The sequence below is a fragment of the Dama dama genome, chromosome 3 (genome assembly GCF_033118175.1).
Source record: "Dama dama isolate Ldn47 chromosome 3, ASM3311817v1, whole genome shotgun sequence".
In the NCBI taxonomy this organism is placed as follows: domain Eukaryota; kingdom Metazoa; phylum Chordata; class Mammalia; order Artiodactyla; family Cervidae; genus Dama; species Dama dama.
This window is the reverse complement of record NC_083683.1, coordinates 30,078,367-30,101,317: the sequence shown is the minus strand read 5'-3', so window position 1 is coordinate 30,101,317 and position 22,951 is coordinate 30,078,367. Positions and strand designations below refer to the sequence as shown.

Sequence of the window (22,951 nt, the reverse complement as noted above, 5' to 3'; positions counted from 1 at the left end):
CTTACTAAACACTCCTCCTTTCCTAAGACACTTCCTATTTGGCGAAGCCTTCTTTGATCACTTTCCAGTAGTGTTAGAATTGCCTACTGTTTAAGTTCACTGTAATATAATTTACCAGTCTAAACTAGAGCACTTACAAGAGTAAAAGGGAATGGTATTGTTAATTGTATTGGAACAAGGGGTGATAAACCAGAATTGTTCCACCATGACTGCCCCACTTATAGCACATGTGACAGGCTGGTGACCTTAATCCTCTTGTCTTGATTACTATTGGGAGGTGAACTGTTTTACATAATAAAGCACTGAATCAAGGTTAGAAGAAGTGATCAGTACTAGCAAGTGAGCCAGAAGTACTCTTCACTGAAGAATACAAAGGTTGACCACTGAGCCCACCAAGACTGAGCCAGATCCTGAAGCTTGGTGAGCTGGATCTCCTACTGGGGCTCTGAGATTGAGGCTTCCCTGGTGGCTCAGATGGTAAAGAATCTGCCTGCAGCACGGGAGATCCAGAATCGATCCCTGGGTTGGGAAGATCCTCTGGAGAAGGGAATGCTACCCACTCCAGTATTCTTGCCTGGAGAATCCCATGGACAGAGGAGCCTGGTGGGCTACAGTCCATGGACTCTCAAAGAGTCTGACACAACTGAATGGCTAACACTTTCACTTTCCTTCTGAGACAGGACTGAGTCAGGATACTGCGGGGACTGAAGGGAGATAGAACAGAAAGGAAGAAAACTTGAGGGGGCAGGCCCTCTGGGGAGCCCATCCACACTGGCAGATCTGCAAGGCCTGAAAGACTGCCTCTCTCAGTGCTTCTCCAGTTTTAGGACGTATCACACTCACTTTGAGGATTTGATAAAACAGAGAGCTAGGTCCTGTTCCTAAAATTTCAGATGCAGTGGGTCTAGGGCAGAGCCTATGATGTGCATTTTTAAGAAGTTCCTAAAGAAAACTGATGCTGCCAGTATAGGGCCCACAGCTTAAGAGCCAGCTGTCTTATGGGAACAAGAAAATGAATGCTTTGCACCATACCCTGGACTCCTGTCTGAGGTTAGCTACCAGTAAGACTGAGCTCTGCTGGAAATCAACGGCATGTGACATGCCCTCCCTCACGTCACAGGCATGATGACCAGGTTCTGCATACATGTACAGCTAGAAATACATATGTATATGAATAAGAAATACTACATGTAAGTTTACTTTACAAGTTTACTCCTCAAAATGAGGAGATTTAAGAGCTTTATTCCTTATTAACAGGCTAGATCTCTGAGAAATCACTTCTCTTTCACATACAGTAGACAAACACATTCTTTGCACTTGATAATTGAGTAGAATTTCAAATAAAGAAACCACAAAAATTTAAGTAAAATACATTTTGTTCTCCGGGTGTACTGTGCTACCATACCTTATCATTATTTCTTTGGTTTGTAATTTGTCTTACCCAAGTTAATTACAATCATCTTATTTCCTAGTATCCAATTAAAGGGAGAAAGAAAAAAAAAAAGATGAGTTATAAAACAAAAAATACATTGAGCAGGGAAAGGCAGAAGAGGATATAAAAAGAGAAAGCTTTCTCTAGAGGCCCAGAGTGTAAGTAGCCTCACAGGGGGAAGGGGAAAGCAGTTGAGAGTTTTGAATTCAACTATTTCAGCATTAGAGGTATGCTGCTTCTTCTCTAGACAATTGTCTCACTGAACAATTTAACTACTTTGTAGATTTTTACCAACATATCAATATGACAAGCCTGTGAAGATAAATCTTTCATTAATTCCTGGATTTAAAAAGCTGTCTGAAAGGTAGAAACCCATAAAACTGTAAGCTGGCCTTAAGCTGTAGGTTCAAACACCGCTTTCCAGACGTTCTGCATTTAAACTCCCATGATTAGTTGGGACTGTCATTTCTCACTAAAAATATTATGAAAAACTCAGTCTTATGATCAGTGCAACTATATTAAGGAACTAAAACAATTAGTAATAAGTGATATGATAATCCAATTCTCTTGAGGAAAAATCACTCATACATAGCCTTTAAAAATGGTTAAAGGCAAATGAAAATCTTTAGGTAGAACAGAGAATTTTTGTTAAAATAGTCCCCTCAGAGAGGACATCAGATTATCAGAATATATCTAGAACTGTCTTACTTCCGATGCCACCCTGTCTCAAACCACCCTCTCCCCTGGATACCAGCAGTAACTTCCCTATGGGTCTCTACACTTCTGCCCCTGATTCTACAGGCTACTCTCAACAAGCAGTCAGGGGTCCTGTCATTCCACAGTTGGCTCAGGAAATTGAAAGTCATCACACTGGACTATCCTGCCCGATGTGACCAACACGGAGTTCTACCCTCAACCTTCACATCGCTTCTCCAACCTCATCTCCTTTGTTTTCCACTTCTCTCCCTCTTGCTCACTGAATCTACAGTAGGCTCCTGCTGGTCATCTAACACATCAGAGTAACAAAGACCCCTTCACCAGGGTCTTTTTCCATTCTCTCTGCCTGGAATGCTCTACCCCAGATATTACAGTGGTTCACTCTTGATTCCTGGCACACAGTGGGGATTTACTAAATACATACTCAATAGCAGGACTGAATTAGCCGAGTCATAGCTCTATGCGGCTAACTGCTTCTTCTTCCAGACCAAGTTAAAACCTAGCCAGCCCAGGTCATCAGGTGCTTGCCTATTCATAGCCTCTCACCTCACAGTGACCTTAGGCAAGGCTGCAGTGAATGGTCACACGTGCACAATACACAAGCGTGCCATTCACAACTAGTCTCTGTGAATGTGCCTCTTGTACTTGAGCAATATGGTGGCCTGATTTCAGACCTTTGAATTTCCCTTGGAATATAAGTGATCCAGACATCAGTTATATTAATACCTTCAAAGATATTTAATTTCAGAAAAGTTCAAACTATGAAAGGTGTCTAAAATTTATTATATTCTATTGCACTGTGAAATAATTCCAACCATTTGTGAAAATAACAAGTTGAAGTTTAAAGTATCCAACCCAAGATATGGGGATAAGAAGATAAAGCAACATTTATTTTTGGAACAGTTTCCATCTAGCAGAGGAAAAGGGAGATTATGAAGGTAGTTTAACTATAAAATGTATATAAATTTGAAAAGGGAGTTGTGCAAGGTACCACAAGCAAACTGCATCATTTCTAGATGGAGGTGAATTGCTTGGCTTTGCTCAACTTATAATCAAATTTAAATATAGATAAACTGCACAAGGTAAGTGTTCAGTTCAGTTCATTTGCTCAGTCATGTCCGACTCTTTGTGACCACATGGACTGCAACACACCAGGACTCCATGTCCATCACCAACTCCCAGAGTTTACTCAAGTTCATGTCCATTGAGTCGGTGATGCCATCCAGCCATCTCATCCTCCGTTGTCCCCCTCTCCTTCCACCTTCAATCTTTCCCAGCATCAGGGTCTTTTGCAATGAATCAGTTCTTCACATCAGGTGGCCAAAGTATTGGAGTTTCAGCTTCAACATCAGTCCTTTCAAAGAATATTCAGGACTGACTTCCTCTAGGATGGACTGATTGGATCTCCTTGCAGTCCAAGGGACTCTCAAGAGTCTTCTCCAACACCACAGTTCAAAAGCATCAATTCTATGGTGCTCAGCTTTCCTTATAGTTCATACATGACCACTGGAAAAACCACAGCCTTGATTAGATGGAACGTTGTTGGTAAGGTAATGTCTCTGCTTTTTAATATGCCGTCTAGGTTGGTCATAACTTTTCTTCCAAGTGGTAAGCATCTTTTAATTTCACGGCTGCAGTTACCATCAGCAGTGATTTTGGAGTCCCCAAAACTAAAGTCTGTCACTGTTTCCACTGTTTCCCCATCTATTTGCCATGAAGTGATGGGACCAGATGCCATGATCTTAGTTTTCTGAACATTGAGCTTTAAGCCAACTTTTTCACCCTCCTCTTTCACTTTCATCAAGAGGCTCTTTCCTTAGTTCTTCACTTTCTGCCATAAGGGTGGTGTCATCTGCATATCTGAGGTTATTGATATTTCTCCAAGCAATCGTGATTCCAGCTTGTGCTTCATCTAGTCCAGCATTTCTCATGATGTACTCTGCGTATAAGTCAAATAAGCAGGGTGACAATATACAACCTTGATGTACTCCTTTCCCTATTTGGAACCAGTCTGTTGTCCCATGTCCAGTTCTAACTGTTGCTTCTTGACCTGCATACAGATTTCTCAAGAGGCAGGTTAAGTGGTCTGGTATTCCCATCTCTTGGAGAATTTACCAGAGTTTTTTGTGGTCCACACAGTCAAAGGTTTTGACATAGTCAATAAAGCAGAAGTAGATGTTTTTCTGGAACTCTCTTGGTTTTTTGATGATCCAACACATGTTGGCAATTTGATCTCTGGTTCCTCTGCCTTTTCTAAAATCAGCTTGAACATCTGGAAGTTCATGTTCCATGTATTACTGAAGCCTGGCTTGGAGAATTTGAGCATTACTTTGCTAGTGTGTGAGATGAGTGCAATTGTGCAGTCGTTTGAGCATTCTTTGGCATTGTCTTTCTTTAGGATTGGAATGAAAACTGACCTTTTCCAGTCCTGTGGCTACTGCTGAGTTTTCCAAACTTGCTGGCATATTGTGTGCAGCACTTTAAAGCATCATCTTTGAGGATCTGAAATAGCTCAACTGGAATTCCATCACCTCCACTAGCTTTGTCCGTAGTCATGATTCTTAAGTCCCACTTGACTTCGCATTCCAAGATGTCTGGCTCTAGATGAGTGATCACACCATCGTGATCATCTGGGTCGTGAAGATCTTTTTTGTACAGTTCTTCAGTGTACTCATGCCACTTTTTCCTAATGTCTTCTGCTTCCATTAGGTCCATACCATTTCCGTCCTTTATTGTCTATTACTAGCATCCAGAAGCATTTATCTATACCTGAGGGCTCTTCCCAAAGTGTCAGATGACTGGAAGAAGAATAAAAGGCACTGTGGAAGTATTTAGGCTGACTGGTTTTGACGTGTAATAATGGTTATGACATCTAATTATAAGAAGATTCAGTGAAGTTGAGCAGAGGTGAGTGAGCACTTTCTGTGCTATTTCTAACTGAGGAGGTGAGTAGTGAAGTCCTGATAAGATGGGTGGGTAATAACCAAATACATAAGATTTAGCCTAGCTTTTGGAAAGAGATTCTACTGAAGAGAGGCTACTTGTTAACATGTGCTCATTATGCCTGGGAGAAGTAAAATTAGCGAGGAGAATCTTCTCTTTTGCTTCTCTGAAGGGAGGTTTGATGAATGTCTTAGTGACGTTTGCTCTCAGTCTTCACACCACTCTCTCTCTGCCTTCACTTCCAGTTTTGCTGCTTCATGTTTTTGTGCTTTGGCAGTCTGAGTTAATAAGAGCTCTGGTTTACTGAGACAGAGCCAGAGTGATAACTGTGACACAGTTACTGGATAAGAAAACAGGTGGGCCAAGAAAACAAGGAAAAGGACACCCAAGAGATCAATCTGGACAGTTCAGCTTCAGGCTGGAAGGCCCTGGATCTGTCCCTACATGACCATGTGGCCAAGAATCTGGCCTGAATTGGACAGGTGGCACAAAAGGTGTCCAGGGGAAAGGAGATCAGACGGTTAGCAGGCTAGGGCTCTGTGCTCACCCAGAAAGGAGGCCAGGAAGGCCAGTGCTGCTTTATTGCTTTTATTTCTCCCCTGACTCTTTTCAGAAGGGCTATGAAACTGAGAGAGTTATGAGGACTATCAGATGGACAGTGGGAATTAGAGGGGACAAAGAAGGAGAAGGGGGTGCCCAGGGAGGAACTGAAGAGATCAGAGAAAGGGGAGGAGTGGTATGGGGGCATGGAGTGGGGAAGCAACCGATCCCACTATAGATTTAGGTAATAAAGAGATTCAACAGGGATCAAGTATGCTCCATCAAGGACAAGACTTTCAGGCTAAGACTTCAAACAGTCTGAGTTTCATCACCTAAAGATGAGGACAAAGCCATAACTAGATGAGGGGTAAACCTAATTAAAGACAGACAGAAGAAGTCACATTTTATTCTAGGATGTTATGTAATCTGAGACACGGGAGCTGTAAGGAAGGAGATAAGACATATGCAGGACTCAAAGGCAGACACTGAAGTCGCTCCAGAAAGGAACATGCCTCTGAGACTAAGTTAAGGTGGGTGGTAATGAGACTGGAGAGAAGTGGTCAAGGAGCTTACATCCTCTGCTTAAGAAGAGCTCAGTATTTTCACTGTGCTCCACAAAATTCCTGAGGGCTTTTGGGAGATATTCACTTACAAATGTGTCCACAGGGGCACGGAGGAGTCAATGGCAGGATGCAGACACTTTGGGAACAGCTGTCTTACTTAAGCAGAGGCAGACTGCAAACAAGCTCCCAAGTACATTCAGTCACTGAATGAAATCGCTAAGACTGGGAGGACAGCCTCCCTCCCTCCCTCCTTCTCTCTCTCTCTCCTCCCCAACTCTTCTCTTGTTCCTAATTGCTTGTCACTTATAATCCTTCTTCTTCTTACAAGCAAAAATCATTCCCTTTGTGTCTGGTCTTTCCATCTGCATGCTGACAGGTAATGATTTCTTCTTTTTCTTAATTCCTACATCTTTATTCTATCTCCCCTTCCCCTAACTTCTGTCCCTTATTTATATACTTCATTAAAAAATTGTTCTATACAATTCATTCATTCTCCAGGATATTAGTATGGTTTTCACTATAATTTTAAGATTATTATAATTTACTCAGCATTTAACTTATGTGCAGAGTACATCATGCGAAATGCTGGGCTAAATGAAGCACAAGCTGGAATCAAGATTGCAGGAAGAAATATCAATAACCTCAGATACACAGACGACACCACCCTTATGGCAGAAAGCAAAGAGGAACTAAACAGTCTCTTGATGAAGGTGAAATGGCAGAGTGAAAAAGCTGGCTTAAAACTCAACATTCAAAAAACTAAGATCATGGCAGCCAGTCCCGTCACTTCATGGCAAATAGATGGGGAAACAATGGAAACAGTGACAGGCTTTATTTTCTTGGGTTCCAAAAATCACTGCAGATGGTGACTGCAGCCATGAAATTAAAAGACGCTTGCTCCTTGGAAGAAAAGCTATGAGAAACCAAGACAGTGTAATAGAAAGCAGAGATTACTTTGCTGACAAAGGTCCATATAGTCAAATTCATGGTCTTCCCAGCAATCATGTACGGATGTTAAAGTTGGACCATAAAGAAGGCTAAGTGCCAAAGAATTGATGCTTTTGAAATGTAGTGTTGGAGAAGACTTTTGAGAGACCCTTGGAGAGCAAGGAGATCAAACCAGTCAATCCCAAAGGAAATCAACCCTGAATATTCATTGGAAAGACTGATGCTGAAGCTGAAGCTCTGATACTTTGGCCACCTGATGGGAAGAGCTGACTGACTGGAAAAGACCCTGATGATGGCAAAGATAGAAGGCAGGAGGAGAAGGGGACAAGAGAGGATGAGATGGTTGGATGGCATCACTGACTCAATGGACATGAGTTTGAGTAAGCTCTAGGAGATGGTGAAAGACAGGGAAATCTGGTGGGCTGCAGTCCATGAGCCTGCAAAGAGTTGGTTGGACACGACTGAGCAGCCAAACAACAAATGAGCATTTATTACATGCTACCTATTTTATGAAATTATAAATGACCCCTCATTTTAGGCAGTAAAAATCATCTCCAGATTAAGAATTTGAGGGGCAAAGAAGCTAGCAGAAGGCACACTCAAGGAAGTAATCTACAGTAGGGCTGGGTGTGCCTCATTCCAAAATCCTTGATCCACCATCCAAAATCCAATGCACTTTATATGTGCTAATCCAAAACTTCAGTTCTCAACTTCTTGTTTTTATGACTTTTTGAGTCCTATATACAATCTTCAAAAGAATATATGTAAATTGTTGCTACAGTCTGAAAGTCTATGCCTTCTTCCTTTTCATATGTTGAAAGCCTAACCCCTAAAGTGATGCTATGCAGAGGCAGAGTCTTTAAGAGGTACTTACGTTGTAGTGTAGGGTCCTCATGAATGGGAGTAGTGCACTCATAAAAGAGACCCCAGAGAGCTCCCTTGTCCCTTCTACCACAGGAGAACTAGACAGAACATGGCTATAAAAAAGGAAGCGGGCCCCAGACACTGAATCAAGCTGAGCATGATCTTGGGACTTTTGGCTTTCAGAACTGTGAGGAATAAATTTGTGTTGTTTGTAAGCACGATATTGTGTTACAGTAGTCTTAATGGACTAAGGCATGAACTTAGTCCACTTTCTCTTAGCAGAACAAGATCTAGTCAGAAATTATTTTTAAAAAAGTAGATTCCCTCTGCTCTCTGCTAAGTCACTTCAGTCGTGTCCAACTCTGTGCAACCCCATAGACGGCAGCCCACCAGACTCCCCTGTCCCTGGGATTCTCCAGGCAAGAATACTAGAGTGGGTTGCCATTTCCTTCTATCTCTATGCAAAAACTGGAAGCGGAGATAAGAAAAGGAAAGAGTAAAACTAACAGAAAACCAGTCTATCCTTCTTTAGTCATTCTTGTGTTAAATAAAATATTGACTGGCCACCTTCTTTGTGTGAAGTACTATTTTCAGCGCTGGAGAAAGGTCACCTCGTTATATTCAAGATTCTCTGGTTTTGAGTCTCCGGTTCTTCACTTTTTAAACACGGATAACCTCACTGTGTTATCAGAAGGAATAAATGACATAGCATGAATAAACCTGCACAGGGTGGGGGCTGGGGCCTTTCCTCCTGTCTTTTCACTCTCTCTCTACATGAGCCCCTCCCTCCATCTGTTCCTATCCAGCTCTTTCACTACCTTGGTGACTGAGCTGCCCTTCTTGAGGTTTTCAAGTAGGTGATTATAAGAGCTCCATGAGTATCTCCACCAGCACTCCACCAAAATCTCAGCATTCTGAGTCTGTGTCACCTTTGTGGACCCAACAGACTTACAGTTAGTTAGAGTGAATTTTTTAAAGCATAAGGCCATAAACATATCATGGGCTGGAGGTCAGACAAGGTTGAGACCCTTACTAGGCATAGGGCCTTCAATACATCACTTACACTCTTGATATCTTAAATTCTGCTCTGTAAAACAGGCATAATGTTATTTTTTCCCAGTGTTAAGATTCTTGGAGTGACAAAACATACATAAAAGCACCTACAACTGGGTCAAAAATGCAAATATTTGAGACTGAACCTCAATAATAAGAATACTAGCATTAATAGATACGTATGTGCCTGGCATGACACCAAGCAGATTCCTTTAAGTATATTCTCCAAACTTTGGAGTCTGGTCATGCCATAATACTTGGGTTGATTTAATTATCCTAATAATGTGAAGCATCTTATCATTCTTGTGTAGCTTTTAACTGTAGTATTAATTTCTTTCTAGAAACATAATGAAATATAATACAACTTGGGTGAAATGGTCTGAATGTTGTAATCCTAACCCCCAAGGTGTTAGTAGGTAGCATCTTTGTATGGTCATTAGGTCATGAATGCTCTGAGATTTGTGTCCTCATAAAAGATGGCTCAAAGAGCTTCCTCATTTCTTCCCCCAAACAATTTTACAAGGGGAGGTCTGCAATCCAGAGGAGGGCCCTCACCAGACAGTGCTAGCACCCTGATCTCAGAATTCCAGAACTGTCAGAAATTCATTTCTGTTTGTTTATAAGCCACTCAGTCTGTGGTGTTTTATTATAGCAACCTGAATGGACTAAGACAGTGAGTCAGACCTGATGTCATTTTGGAATCTCAGAAATACGGCATCTTCCATATGGGGAAATGGGAGCACTGAGAGGTTTGGAATTTGCTTACAGTTGTACGACTAACAAGTGGCCATTTGTATGACAATGAGGTCAGGCTGGATGACACCAGATTGCTGTTACCACAATAAATTAGTTTTTAAATGTGTTTTATGAAAAAAGGTTTATAAGACTCAAGTATACAATGCATAAGAATCATAGATTGATATATACTGAATATAATAAGAGTTTTAGTTTTAGTGTTTATATTTTAAGGAGTATTTTATATTATTTCTATCAAAAGTAATTGGACATGACATTTAAAAGGCCAGCAAGTAGTGGATTCAAAGTAGTAAATATTATATGTATATAACATTCTTACCATTCTCTTTCCTCAAAAGGAAATTCAGACAGAACCAAGAATGGAATGCTGATAATAAATGTATGAATATCATAAAGATTTCTCTTTCTTATTTTTAAGTCTTTTATGGCTTCAGAGTAAAAGGTAAAAAATAACAGACGAACAAAGACTGTCTCATCATTCACTGAAGCGTGGACCTTAAATAAGTTGTTCATGTTTGACAAGATAAATAGAAATAGTCTGCTATTTCTGAATGCCCCAAATAACAATAAAAGGTGAGTGATTCCCAACTTTCAGTGTATTTGACACATATGGTATCACCCACCAATAAAGCATCCATAGATGTAAAACATCTGTGTTTATCCCTTACACTGACATAGAGATGATGTCAGTGCAACATGGTAGTCAGGAGTGTTTCAGTTCAAATGCTATCTCTACATTAAACAGCACTGAAATCCTAGGTAATTTGCCTTATAGCTTGATGACCTCACCTTCCTCATTGCAAAATGGAGACAGGTAACTTCACCACTTAGCTTTTGTGGTAATTAAATGAGATGCTACATGTGAATTTCTCAGGATATAAAAGCACTTAGTAAATGTTTGTACTATCATTATATTTGATGAATTCATCAAGGAAATACAGTATTTAAGAGAATTCAGACAAGATGCCTTCCTCTACTTTTTATTCCTTTATCACCTAATTTTTAATGTCTTAAACTTTACATATTGAGTTCTAGTAAATAATTTTTGGATAATTATTTGGTTCCTATAGTAATTTTCCTATCTTTTCTACAGACTGGGCAATAGATTAAGATGCTTATTCTTTCATATTTTGCTAAGGTAATCATTACTTCAAAAACTAATATGTTTATTAAAGAAAACAAAATTAAAAATATTAAGCCTGCCCACCCAAATTAACTGAAGAAGTCCAAAAAGCTAAAATTCTTGACATTTTTCCTCATTTTACTTTACTTTTTTAAATGATATAGTTATTTTGTATAATTTATGATTCTTCGTGTACCATAATGCATAATAGATAGTTGCCTCTTATTATTTCCTTTATAGATTTAACCTAGGATTTATATTTCCTCAAAAGGGAATAACCATAGTTTATTTGTTTATTTTCCTTTTTGGGACATTTAGATGTTTTTTAAATTTTTTTCCTCTAATAGCAACGCTGTGCTTCAATTACTCTGTTGATAACCTTAAACACAGAAAAAAACTAGTATTTTCCCAAGATATATTACCAAGAGAAGAATTACTGAGAATACAGGCTAGAGCACTGAAAGGAATTCATTGTTACCTGAATTTGATTTCTAATGAACTTGTATGTTTACCTATCTTTTAAAACTTGTTATATTTCTTCTTTTGAGAATTATTAGTTATTCTTACTATACCCCTTTGTCTTCTTTTTTTGAAACACATAAATCATGTAATTTTCCATTTATTTTTGTTTGTAAGCTTAGCTAATCCCTTCCTTATTTCTTAATATTTTACTACTGGGAAAGTTTTAATTCTAAAAGTCTCTGGAGAGTATCTCACATAAAATGCACACAGGTATGAAGATTCAGTTCAGTTCAGTCGCTCAGTCGAGTCCGACTCTGCAACCCCATGAATCTCAGCACACCAGGCCTCCCTGTCCATCACCAACTCCCGGAGCTTACTCAAACTCATGCCCATAGAGTAGGTGATGCCATCCAGCCATCTCATCCTCTGTTGTCCCCTTCTCCTCCTGCCCCCAGTCCCTCCCAGAATCAGGGTCTTTTCCAATGAGTCAATTCTTCACATGAGGTGGCCAAAGTATTGGAGTTTCAGCCTCAGCATCAGTCCTTCCAATGAACACCCAGGACTGATCTCCTTTAGGATGGACTGTTTGGATCTCCTTGCAGTCCAAGGAACTCTCGAGAGTCTTCTCCAACACCACAGTTCAAAGCATCAATTCTTCGGTGCTCAGCTTTCTTCACAGTCCAACTCTCACATCCATACATGACCACTGGAAAAAACCATAGCCTTGATCAGGCAGACCTTTGCTGGAAAAGTAATGCCTATGCTTTTTAATATGCTATCTAGGTTGGTCATAACTTTCCTTCCAAGGAGTAAGTGTCTTTTAATTTCTTGACTGCATTCACCATCTGCAGTGATTTTGGAGCCCAAAAAAATAAACTCTGACACTGTTTCCACTGTCTCCCCATCTATTTCCCATGAAGTGATGGGACCAGATGCCATGATCTTAGTTTTCTGAATGTTGAGCTTTAAACTAACTTTTTCACTTTCCTCTTTCACTTTCATCAAGAGGCTTTTCAGCTCCTCTTCACTTTCTGCCATAAGGGTGGTATCATCTGCATATCTGAGGTTATTGATATTTCTCCCAGCAATCTTGATTCCAGCTTGTGCTTCTTCCAGCCCAGACTTTCTCATGATGTACTCTGCATATAAGTTAAATAAGCAGGGTGACAATATACAGCCTTGACGTACTCCTTTTCCTATTTGGAACCAGTCTGTTCTTCCATGTCCAGTTCTAACTGTTGCTTCCTGACCTGCATACAGGCTTCTCCAGAGGCAGGTCAGGTGGTCTGGTATTCCCATCTCTTTCAGAATTTTCCACAGTTTATTGTGGTATGAAGATTAAATTATATTAAATTACTAAACATATTGCTATAAAAGTGAATTTAAAAATAAAAAATCTTAGGCAAGAAGTAAATTGCTTGGAACAACATTTAGAAAAATCCTGTTCTAATTACACACCTGTGAACTGCTGGTACTGTCCTTGAGCAATAAAGGCACACAAAACACTGATATTTTAGCAAAATGTTTTAGTCTGAAGCACTGAACATAATTGGAATCTCCATGTAATTTTTGCAAAGGCTAAAAACATATATTCATTTTTAATCAAGAAAATATCAATATTTAGTTCTTTATTTAATTTTTAAAATTACTCTTATAATTTCTGAAGTGATTAAAAATGAAATGCTACAACACAACCAATCTCAGTTCACTGTCACATTTTATTTTAATTATGAATAATAAAAGCAACCACACGCCTCTCACCAATTCAACCCATTAAATAGTTTTCAGGCTTCTTTAAGTGCTCACTGATGAAAAATCAAACCCAGTGTTTTAACTATTTCTACCTTTAACTATTTAAAAAGTGACTACTTTTTAAAATGAGATTTAATATCCATAAATTATTCTGAAGAATAATAGCCTATGATGGTAACAGTAGAAAGTTCTGGACTTAAAAGTTGAAAGGGCTGGATTTTCAAGTTCTTCTCCCACCATGGACATATGTTGAAAATTTCTGATCCGAGAGTCACTTGAAAATTCTGAACTTCTACTGTCTACTGTTTTAGCCAAATGTAATTGTGATCCATTCCTACCTCACAGAGGTTAAATAATGACCAAACAAGATCAGGGTCAGAAACCACTCAGTAAGATCACAAAATGTTAGACAAATGTAATAATAAATTTCAGGATTCTAAACTTGTTGGTAGTAATGATTAAAAAAAAAAAAACAACACACAGATAATTATAGACTTAAAAAAACTTCACACTTCTCTGTGGCCCAAGATGAAAAATGATCAGTTCTCTTAATTTGGATGTACTTCAGTTTGGATGTATATGCCCTGTGTTTTCCCTTAGCATCTAACTACAGTTCTAGTTCTATCCTTGAATTATTCCCAGACACATGCTTTGCCTTCTGCCTCAGCATTTTCTCTGGTTTAATGTTCTTCATTGCATCCTCTCTCTTCTACACTTTTGTCTGGAGAACTCCTACTTATCATTTACATGCATCAGGCATAGCTCTCCTGCCCCCCAGCCACCCAGGTCAAGTCCCCCTAGTTGACAGTGTGTCTCCTTTTAAAAACTAATTGTACTTATAATTAAATCATCATTTTTATAATTTGTGCCTCCCTTTCCAGTTTTCAGTCTACATTGGAGCCTGTCTTATTCCCTGTTGTACCTTTATGAAACTGGGTAGAATCCTGCTGCCCCTCCTGACCCCCACCCAAGCACAAGGATCTCTCCATCTCCCTTGCCCGTTTTTTGCAGAAAAGTTGAGGTTTCTCAAGCCTCCTGAGTCACAAAAGAGCAAGCTCAAGTAGTTAATGATCAGGACAATAGAGTCACAGAATCTTTCAGTTTCTGATACACATTTTTGAGTTGTTTTACAGATATTATAACTAATTGCCCACTGAATTCTCCAGGCAAGAATACTGGAGTGGGTAGCCATTCCCTTCTGCAAGGGATCTTCCTAACTCAGGGAGTGAGCCTGGGTCTCTACTACATTGCTGGCAGAGTCTTTACTGTCTGAGCCATAAAAAAAGCCCCAACTGTAACTACTACCAGAGGGGAAAGCTAACTGCGTGATGACCAGACCACAGCCATGGCATAAGCTGCTCTACCTTGAGCACAACTGGCCTCAAGAGAAAGGAATTAACACTATTGTTCATAATAATCGATAACTGTGGGTGTCAAAATAATTGTAACTTTTCTGCTCATATATGTAAGCAGGCAACTAAGAATGTCAGCAAAGACATGCTACAAAGCCATGTCAACATCTACTACTCGGAGAATATGGTGCCCTTCTGTCAGCATGAAATTTCAGAAGACAGACTTTCACCCCTAATCTCATAGGGACAGAATAATGTCTGACAAGTGAGGATTTGTAAGAGCTCTTTTGCCCCTTTCCTGTTTGTCTATTTCTGCTCTGCTTAAACCTTATAGAAATGAGATCACTAGAACATTTAACCTAACTCCTGACTTATGCTCTACTGAATGCCCACAATACCTTGCCTAACCTGTTGATTCTTTCCCTAGATTAGAAAAAGAATGAATGATTAAATAGTTAAAGAATGACTAGCTTTCTATGCCCAGCAGCCCCCTTAGCAATTCTGCAGGCAGACAACACAGGCAAGTTAACATCTGAAGAGATCATGAGGAGTCAACTAGCCTGCACGCAATGGAAAAAGATGCAGAGCTTGACCTCTTGCCTTGATGAATCTCAGAGATCCTTTCCCCCTTTTGCCTTTAAAAACTATCATTGCTGAGCAGAATTTTCTGAGCTGCTGTCAGGACATGAGTCTGCCTTCACCCCAGATAGTCAGCCTTCTGATTAAAGCAGCTTTTCCTTTCTACCAGTACATGCCTCTGGAGTACTGGTTTTTGAGCAGCAAGCAGTCAGACCTGAGTCTGGTAACACTTATGGTGCTTGATAAATATTGAGTTGGAGGAAGAAGATCAGGATGGGTCACCATAGGGGCTTCCCTAGTGGTTCCATGGCTAAGACTCTGTGCTCCCAACACAGGGGCCCCGGGGTTCAATCCCTGGTCAGGAAACTAGATCCCACATGCCACAACTAAGAGCTCATATGCAGCAACTAAAGATCCCACATGCTGCAATGAAGATCAAAGATCCTGCATGCCACAACTAAGGCCCAACACAGCCAAATAGTTAAATAAAATAAAATTTGAAAATCTTAAAAAGGAAAAAAAAAAAAAAGAAAATCTTAAAAAGGACTCATCACTACATAGCTGAATCCTTGGAAATGAACATCACTGAGAGAAAGGATCAATTATAAAGAAAAGGAGGCTAAATTATTTGCTTTTAGAAACATACGGTTAAGAGATAGATAGGAAAAGAAGAACCACCCAAGATCTACATAAAAAAGTACGTCTCATTAGAATTTGTCACAATCTGCTCCCTTTTAATTTTTTATGCTTTGGTGCTTAATATCTAATGACTTGACATCTGTCCCAGATTTATGCATAGTAGGTACCTTATAACAGACATACTGATTTTAGATTTTAGTCTACATCAAATTTACTACTATGTATTGTAAAAACAAATTATAAAATATTCTTTCTGACAAAATGGTTTTCCAGTAATCCTTTAAAACACAAAACAAGATCAAGAAACAAGGAGGGACTTGTCTTAACTTTCATTCCTTCAGCAGAAGCTTCCTGCTGGAGCCAAAAGAAAATTTATGGAGAATCCCTTCGCTAACAGGCACAGAAGAGACACCCAGGCACCAAATGCTCACTTATTAATAAATTAAATTCTATAAAGACCAGATATGATTTATTTTATGTGGACATGGAAGTTCACTTTAAGCTTGATGAGCTATGAACATATTATACTAGTACCAATAGCATAGTTTGAAGCCTATTTATTTTCCATTCCTTAAAATTTCTAATGAAAGATCAGTGAGAAATTAAGTATATATTAGTAACAATGTGAAATATGAGTTGGTAAACACTTTGGAAGCCCACATCAATATTTTCACTTTACAGATGAATCTTAATCCCAGAGACTATACATACCACAAGGCTACATTTAACTAACTTATTAAACCAGCTTTATAAATCTTCTTAGCTTTCTTCCCTGAAAGTCAACATGAAGGAAAAAATGGCAATCTCTAACGTAATCCCTTCTCCCAAGACATAAAACAAGTGGGTTCAAAACACAAATAACATTATAACAACACTTTTAAATACTGCCTTCTAATTGCCATTGCAGTCACTACAAATTCCTATAATATCCTGTCTAGTCCCAACTGGATGGCATACTCCAAGTCACCTGTACCATTAATAAGCTAAAAAAAAAAACCAGAACACAAAAACCCACAATCACCAGGCAGAGCGGATTTCCAATAGAACAAAAGTCACCCACTCTGGCATGTTCATTACCATTTGCAAAAGCATTAAAAAAAGACTCAAAACAACATTTAACATTTCATTTACATTACACAAATATTCACTTAACATTAATATTTCATTTAAACTTTTATTTTTAAGCTGAAGTGTCATTACTCATGCAATCCATGGGCATAAATACCCTTAAAAATATCCACAACCAAAAAAAGAAAAAGAATATCCACAACCAGTAAGTGGGAAAAAAAAGTGATATAAAAACCATAGTATGTATCCTCTTGGACAAGGAGTAATACAAAATTTAACATAGCAAATTTTCAGTCAGTTTTGGAACCTGTGTCCAATTCTAAAATTAACTGAGCTCAGCAATTATTGTGCATTATTGTGATTTGGTAATATGCTGGATATTGATGGTGCAAAAATGAAAAGTAGGTCCTTCCTGTTAACTACCTCAGAATTTTCTAAGGAAGGTAAGTGTATAATTTCATTATAAATATTTACATCCCCACAACCACTCTGCAGCCTAAGCCACCATCATTCTCGCCTGTGAGATAGCAATCGGGTTCTCTCTGCTCTACTCTGATCCTTCTCTAATTCTATCTCACCACATGGTTCCTTCCACTGCTCTTAAAATAAAAAGTGAACTCCTTAGCTTGGGTACCAAAGCCTCCTGGGCTTGGGGGCTCTAGCTCTGCCTCCTCTCCAGTCTCATCCCCTCCACTTTTCCATCGGGTTTAATAAGCTCTGGTCATAGTAGCCTCTTTCTTTGCTGTGAATACAAGCTTGTTCTTGCCTGTGACCTTTGAACTTTCTTTCTTTGTCTGAAATGCTCATATCTGGCTCTTCAAAGAGTTGCAAGATTTAAAATATCAGCTTAGATTTCAAATATCACCTCCTCAAAAATGTTTCACCTGACTATCTGGTTTCAAGAATTCTTATACTCTACTTCCCATCACATCACCTTCTGAAAAGGACATCATCCTATTTATTACCTACATAGCACAACTTCCATTCTGAAAACAGAACAGTGCTTTGCATCTTATACAAATTAAAATTAACAAAAACCCTTTGCTAAGAATTTTAAGTTGTGATTTATATGAATTTGACATTCTAAAACTGCACAAAAGGGCTGACAAATCCAAAACACCTATCTACCTACCCAGCCACCTTGTGTCTGCCTACAATAGATGCTTTGTGTCTATCTAACTGTGTCTATTTACAATGTTGTAAAAAGAAATGCAATATATATTATAGGAGAAAAGCAATGACAGTTATCAAGGGACCCAAAATTTAGTTACTTACAACTAACTTGGGCAAAAACTTCATCTCTCTAGGCTTCAATCTACTGATTTATACATCAGAGGTTACATTAGATAAATTTAAAAGAACCTTTCAGTTCTAAATTTTACTCATTTGAAGCAGACTTTTTCTAAACAAAAACTTTAATATTCCCTTAAATGTACATGTTAAAATAACTTGAGTACAGTGAGACAGGAATATCAGGCACTCAGTTATGGGCTTCCTGTCTGTTTGTAGATTATTTTGCCTTAACTACTGCTTTCTGATGCCTCATTTTTTGACTCCTTTCTATTTCTTACTCCAGAGTGGGGAAAAATATTGAAACTATTAATAAAAGCATATTGAATTATGCAGTCATCCCTCCCTTAGAAAACAAATGTACTTCTAGTAATGGCTATATGCCAAAAATTTTAAAATAACCAAAGAGTACTAAGAAGAATTAGTTTTACACATGTATTTACAGAACATTTATCACTATTTTCCTAATAACATACACAATAAAGGATCTATTGCATTTTCTGTTAAAACTAAATCCAAAAATTTCTCCTGCAGTAATACTCCCTATTACCACCCCAGGAAAAAAAATTCAGAAGAATACTGAAATATAAAAAATAAATTAAAAGATTAGTAGTGGGTAAAGACAGAGAAATCAGAATAAAGGAGGTAACTCTTAAAATTAATAGTTCCCCCCCACCAATGGCATTTCAAATGAAGCAATGATGAAGTTAAACGAATTGGTTGTGAAAAGTGTATAATAAAAGTGTATAATAAAATTATGGGAAAGAAGCTTAGACGATGCAGTTAAGTAGAATTTAGTTTGAGGTACAGGAAATGCAAGCAGAAAGACAGGATTTAAAAAAAAAAACAAACCTATTTCATAAAATGACAAAGAGGTCCTTCAGCACTCCAAGAAAATAATCAGGGAATTACCTTAGCTCAGTAGGGATACCCAAATAGTATACATGAGAAAACCCTAATTTAAAACACTTTATATAAGAAAACCTGAAAAATTGAACTAAATTCTTCAGTAAACTTAAATTAGTTGATTACTATCTTAACATGGCAATAAAACTGCATTGTGAAAGAAAGTCAGGGGTGGTGATGCAGTTAGTTGCATGAAATTACATGCTGTGCTATGCTGAAAAGATAAAGTATCACAATCCTACATTTATAAACATATACACTCCAACTAATAAATAAATAAATAAAAATAAAATAAAATAAGCATATACACACAATATAAATAAACAAATGAACTGATGGTTAATTAAGAGTATCCTCCATTTTTAAATTTTCATTTTCCACACTCACAGCCCATCACTGATTCATTTTTACCAGCTGGAAAATGGGAGAAGGAATTTAATATTATACAAATATAATAGTTTTATTTCCTCAAGATATTTCATTCCCATTCATCTTTAAGTTTACTACTTGATAATAACTTGACACATCAAAGTCAATAGTGTCAAAAAAATTCTTTTTCCTAGGGATCAGCAAAAGCAAATGTTTTTCAGCTCCTTGAAAGCTATTGCAAATGCAAATAAGATAGAAATAAGTACATCTTACCTGACACCAAACCAGCTACATACATCGCCTCAAGGAACACATGACTCACTACTAACAACAGTGTGGAGTGTAACAGAGTTGTTATATAAGTTCATTCTGGACTGGTTAAGATAAACTGAGGGTAAACTTAGTGAAAGACACTTCCTTTAGAGTCTACAGTTTTTATCCTTAACCCTAATCTCAGGCCTTTAGAGGCTGGGGTACCTCCAAATCTTCCAGAAAGCAAGATTTGGTAGCCAAAAGATAAGCCTCTAAAGCTTCAAAATATTACATTCAGTGAGCAATATATTGTAATTTAGAATGAAAAGAGAGCTAATATTAATATTTTAATTATATACCATGCATCAGGCAAGGAGTGAGATGATTTGCTGATGAGATCTCACTTAAACTCCAAACTGAACTGGGGGAGGGGGGAGGGCCTGAAAATACCTTTCACCACTGAAGTCCTATGAAAATAACTAAGGGAAAACATAAGGCATAGCCCTTGTTACCATGACTGCTTTGAACAAGAAGGCAAGACTACAGCTCAAGGCTATGTCTGCAACGGCGAAGTCAATGTCCTCTCAAAATGTTCTTTATCGGTGCAACCTGAATCTCATATCAGCATTCATAATTGTGGGGGACATGGAAAAAACTATCAACCACTCACCATAATGCATGTAACAGTTTCCTTTGGTGGGGTCCAGCTCAATAGCCTTCAAGAAGAACTTTTCAGCCTCACTCTTACGACCCTTGAAAAACAGAGAAAATGGATGATTCAGCAGCACATCATGAAGGATTCTTCACCTCCTGGGACCGTATGAGGAAGACTAATGTCTACCTGTTACTCATCATCAAAAAGCAGTGCTCTGTTTTTATCTAAATGGGATGATCAAGCAGAATGTGTTGAGAGAGAAGACTGAAGTCAGAATCCTGGAAAACATCAGGGTTAGAAGAGACAGGGAAAGTGAGTTCATCAAAGATGTCACAGAGAACTAGGAGAGCAAGAGAAAAAAGGGAAAAAACGGTTTCACGGAAACCAAAAGGATGAGAGAGTTTTCAGGAATGATGGGAAATGTGTTTTCATTTTCTATTTTATTTTCTCCCTTCAATTTATGTTGTCGACATTCATTCATTCATTCTTCTTTGTAAAGAATGATGATCATTTTAACTTTTGAGATGATTTTGTCCTAATGTTTACTTTATATAGGAAGAAACTAAGTCACAAGTTTTTGAATCTCAAGCGAATACTGCTTATCCTTGCTGCTGTCACTCAGGACTACAACATACCTACATCAGGATTTAGTCTAAAGCTAGATCTTCTCCCTAGCTACAGTTTTAAGTGAGCATTACCATCAATCTCAGAAGAAAATAAGCAAAAAGTAGGAGCAAAGGCTTATATGTAATAAACTGATTTTTCATGAAATAATAGCATAATCCAGGCAGATTCTAAAACTAGACATTCTTTGCTGTGTTGTAGCTTTTGAACCAAAACTGCCTACAGAGTAACAAAAAGGGGGTGACTCAAGCTAAGAGAACAGTCCAAAGAAGACCCTTCCTAAAAAAGCCGTGTCCTGTACGGCAAGGGTAAAATGAAGATCTACGTTAACTGGGTGGAAGCAAGCCATGGTGGTGCCCAGAAGCTGTGGATCTAAAGAGAGAAACAATCTCATCTGATCATTCCTTCTAATTCATACACTGTCTACCACATTAGCTTCATGTGATGTTTTTCTTTCCCCTTCACATACATATTTTTTAAACCACTGTTAAGGAGATAATTATTCCAAAGATAGAGGTATATGATTAACCTAATATTCTACATTTTATGTAACTCTGACTCATGTCTCCAAAAGACCTCTTCTTTTTGTTTATTCATTTTGCTTAAAAAGTTAATTCTGTTGCTCTTTTACTCAACCATTATTCCAGCAGCAAGTGAAAACTATACCGATCAGACCACTGACTTTCTCTTTCATTTTACTAACGCTACACATGTCAATAACTTCTGTTTAATTTATAAGAAACATTTGGCCAAATATCCAATAATTACACATTGAAAATTCTCCTGTGATATTTCTCAGTGTTTTAACTTCAAAGGAAAGCACAAGCAAAATACTTGCTACACATATTACCCTTTGTTGAAGTTAGTAAGAATTAGCAAGAATCTTACCAAGATAGGATCCCCTAAATGATTAAATAATTGTGATGAACTAGGCAGTCTACGATATGAGTTAAGAACATAGATTTCAGGAGGCAGAGCAGCTCTCACACTTTTGTAGCTAAATGACCCTTGGAAAATAATTTCATCTATTAGCTATAATTTCCTCTATTACAAAAAAAGAGGGCAGGTGGAGCACAGAAGATTTTTTAGGGTAATGAAACTATTCTGTATAGTACTGTAATGACAGATAACATGTCATTCTACATTTGTCAAAAACATAGAGAATACAAAGCACAAAGAGTGAACCCTAATGTAAACTATGGCTTTTAATTAATAATCATGTGCCAGTATTGGCTCATCAGTTGTAACATGTACAAGACAAGTTCAAGTTAACACAACCAGAGAAGTGTAGGAGGATAAGAGACTATACGCCAATTCTATATCTTCTGCTCAATTTTTTTGTAAACCTAAAAGTGCTCTAAAATGAGCATTTATTATTTTTTAATATGATGATAATAAAATCTATTTCATGTGATTACAGAATTATCTGAAAGGATACACATGAAGTAGTTGTTATAGTAGATAGGCATATTCTACGCTTATAATAAACATTAACATATTTTATTTGTAGAGTGTTGTTATTGTTCAGTCACTAAGTTGTGTCCGACTCTGCGACCCCATGGACAGGCTTATCTGTCCTTCACTATCTCTTGGAGTTTACTCAAATTCATATTCATTGAGTTGGTTATGCCATCCAACCATCCCATCCTTTGCTGCCCTCTTCTCCTCCTACCCTCAAACTCTCCCAGCATCAGGGTCTTTTCCAATGAGTTGGCTCTTTGCATCAGATGGTCAAAGTACTGGAACTTAGCTTTAGCATTGGTACTTCCATTGAATATCCAGATTTGATTTCCTTTAGGATTGACTGGTTTGATCTCCTTGCTGTCCAAGGGGCTCTCAAGAGTCATCTCCAGCACCACAATTCAAAAGAATGAATTCTTTGGTGCTCAGCCTTCTTTAGTGTCCTATGCTCACATTCATTCATGACTACTAGAAAAACCATAGCTTTGAATATATAGACCTTCATCTGCAAACTGATGACTCTGCTTTTTAATATGCTGTCTAGGTTTGTCACAGCTTTTCTTCCAAGGAGCAAGCATCTTTTAATTTCATGGCTGCATTCAC

At 38.1% G+C, this 22,951-nt stretch overlaps 1 protein-coding gene across 3 annotated transcripts in view; it reads right to left on the bottom strand.

Moving 5' to 3' along the window:
- The window catches only part of TMTC2 (transmembrane O-mannosyltransferase targeting cadherins 2), a 393,432-nt gene that overhangs the window by 67,402 nt on the left and 303,079 nt on the right, over positions 1 to 22,951 (bottom strand). For all 3 annotated transcript variants that reach the window (XM_061125343.1, XM_061125360.1, XM_061125351.1), the window contains exon 9: positions 20,279 to 20,360. In XM_061125343.1, coding sequence (XP_060981326.1) covers positions 20,279 to 20,360 — 82 coding nt within the window. The remainder of the gene's footprint in view (positions 1 to 20,278; positions 20,361 to 22,951) is intronic.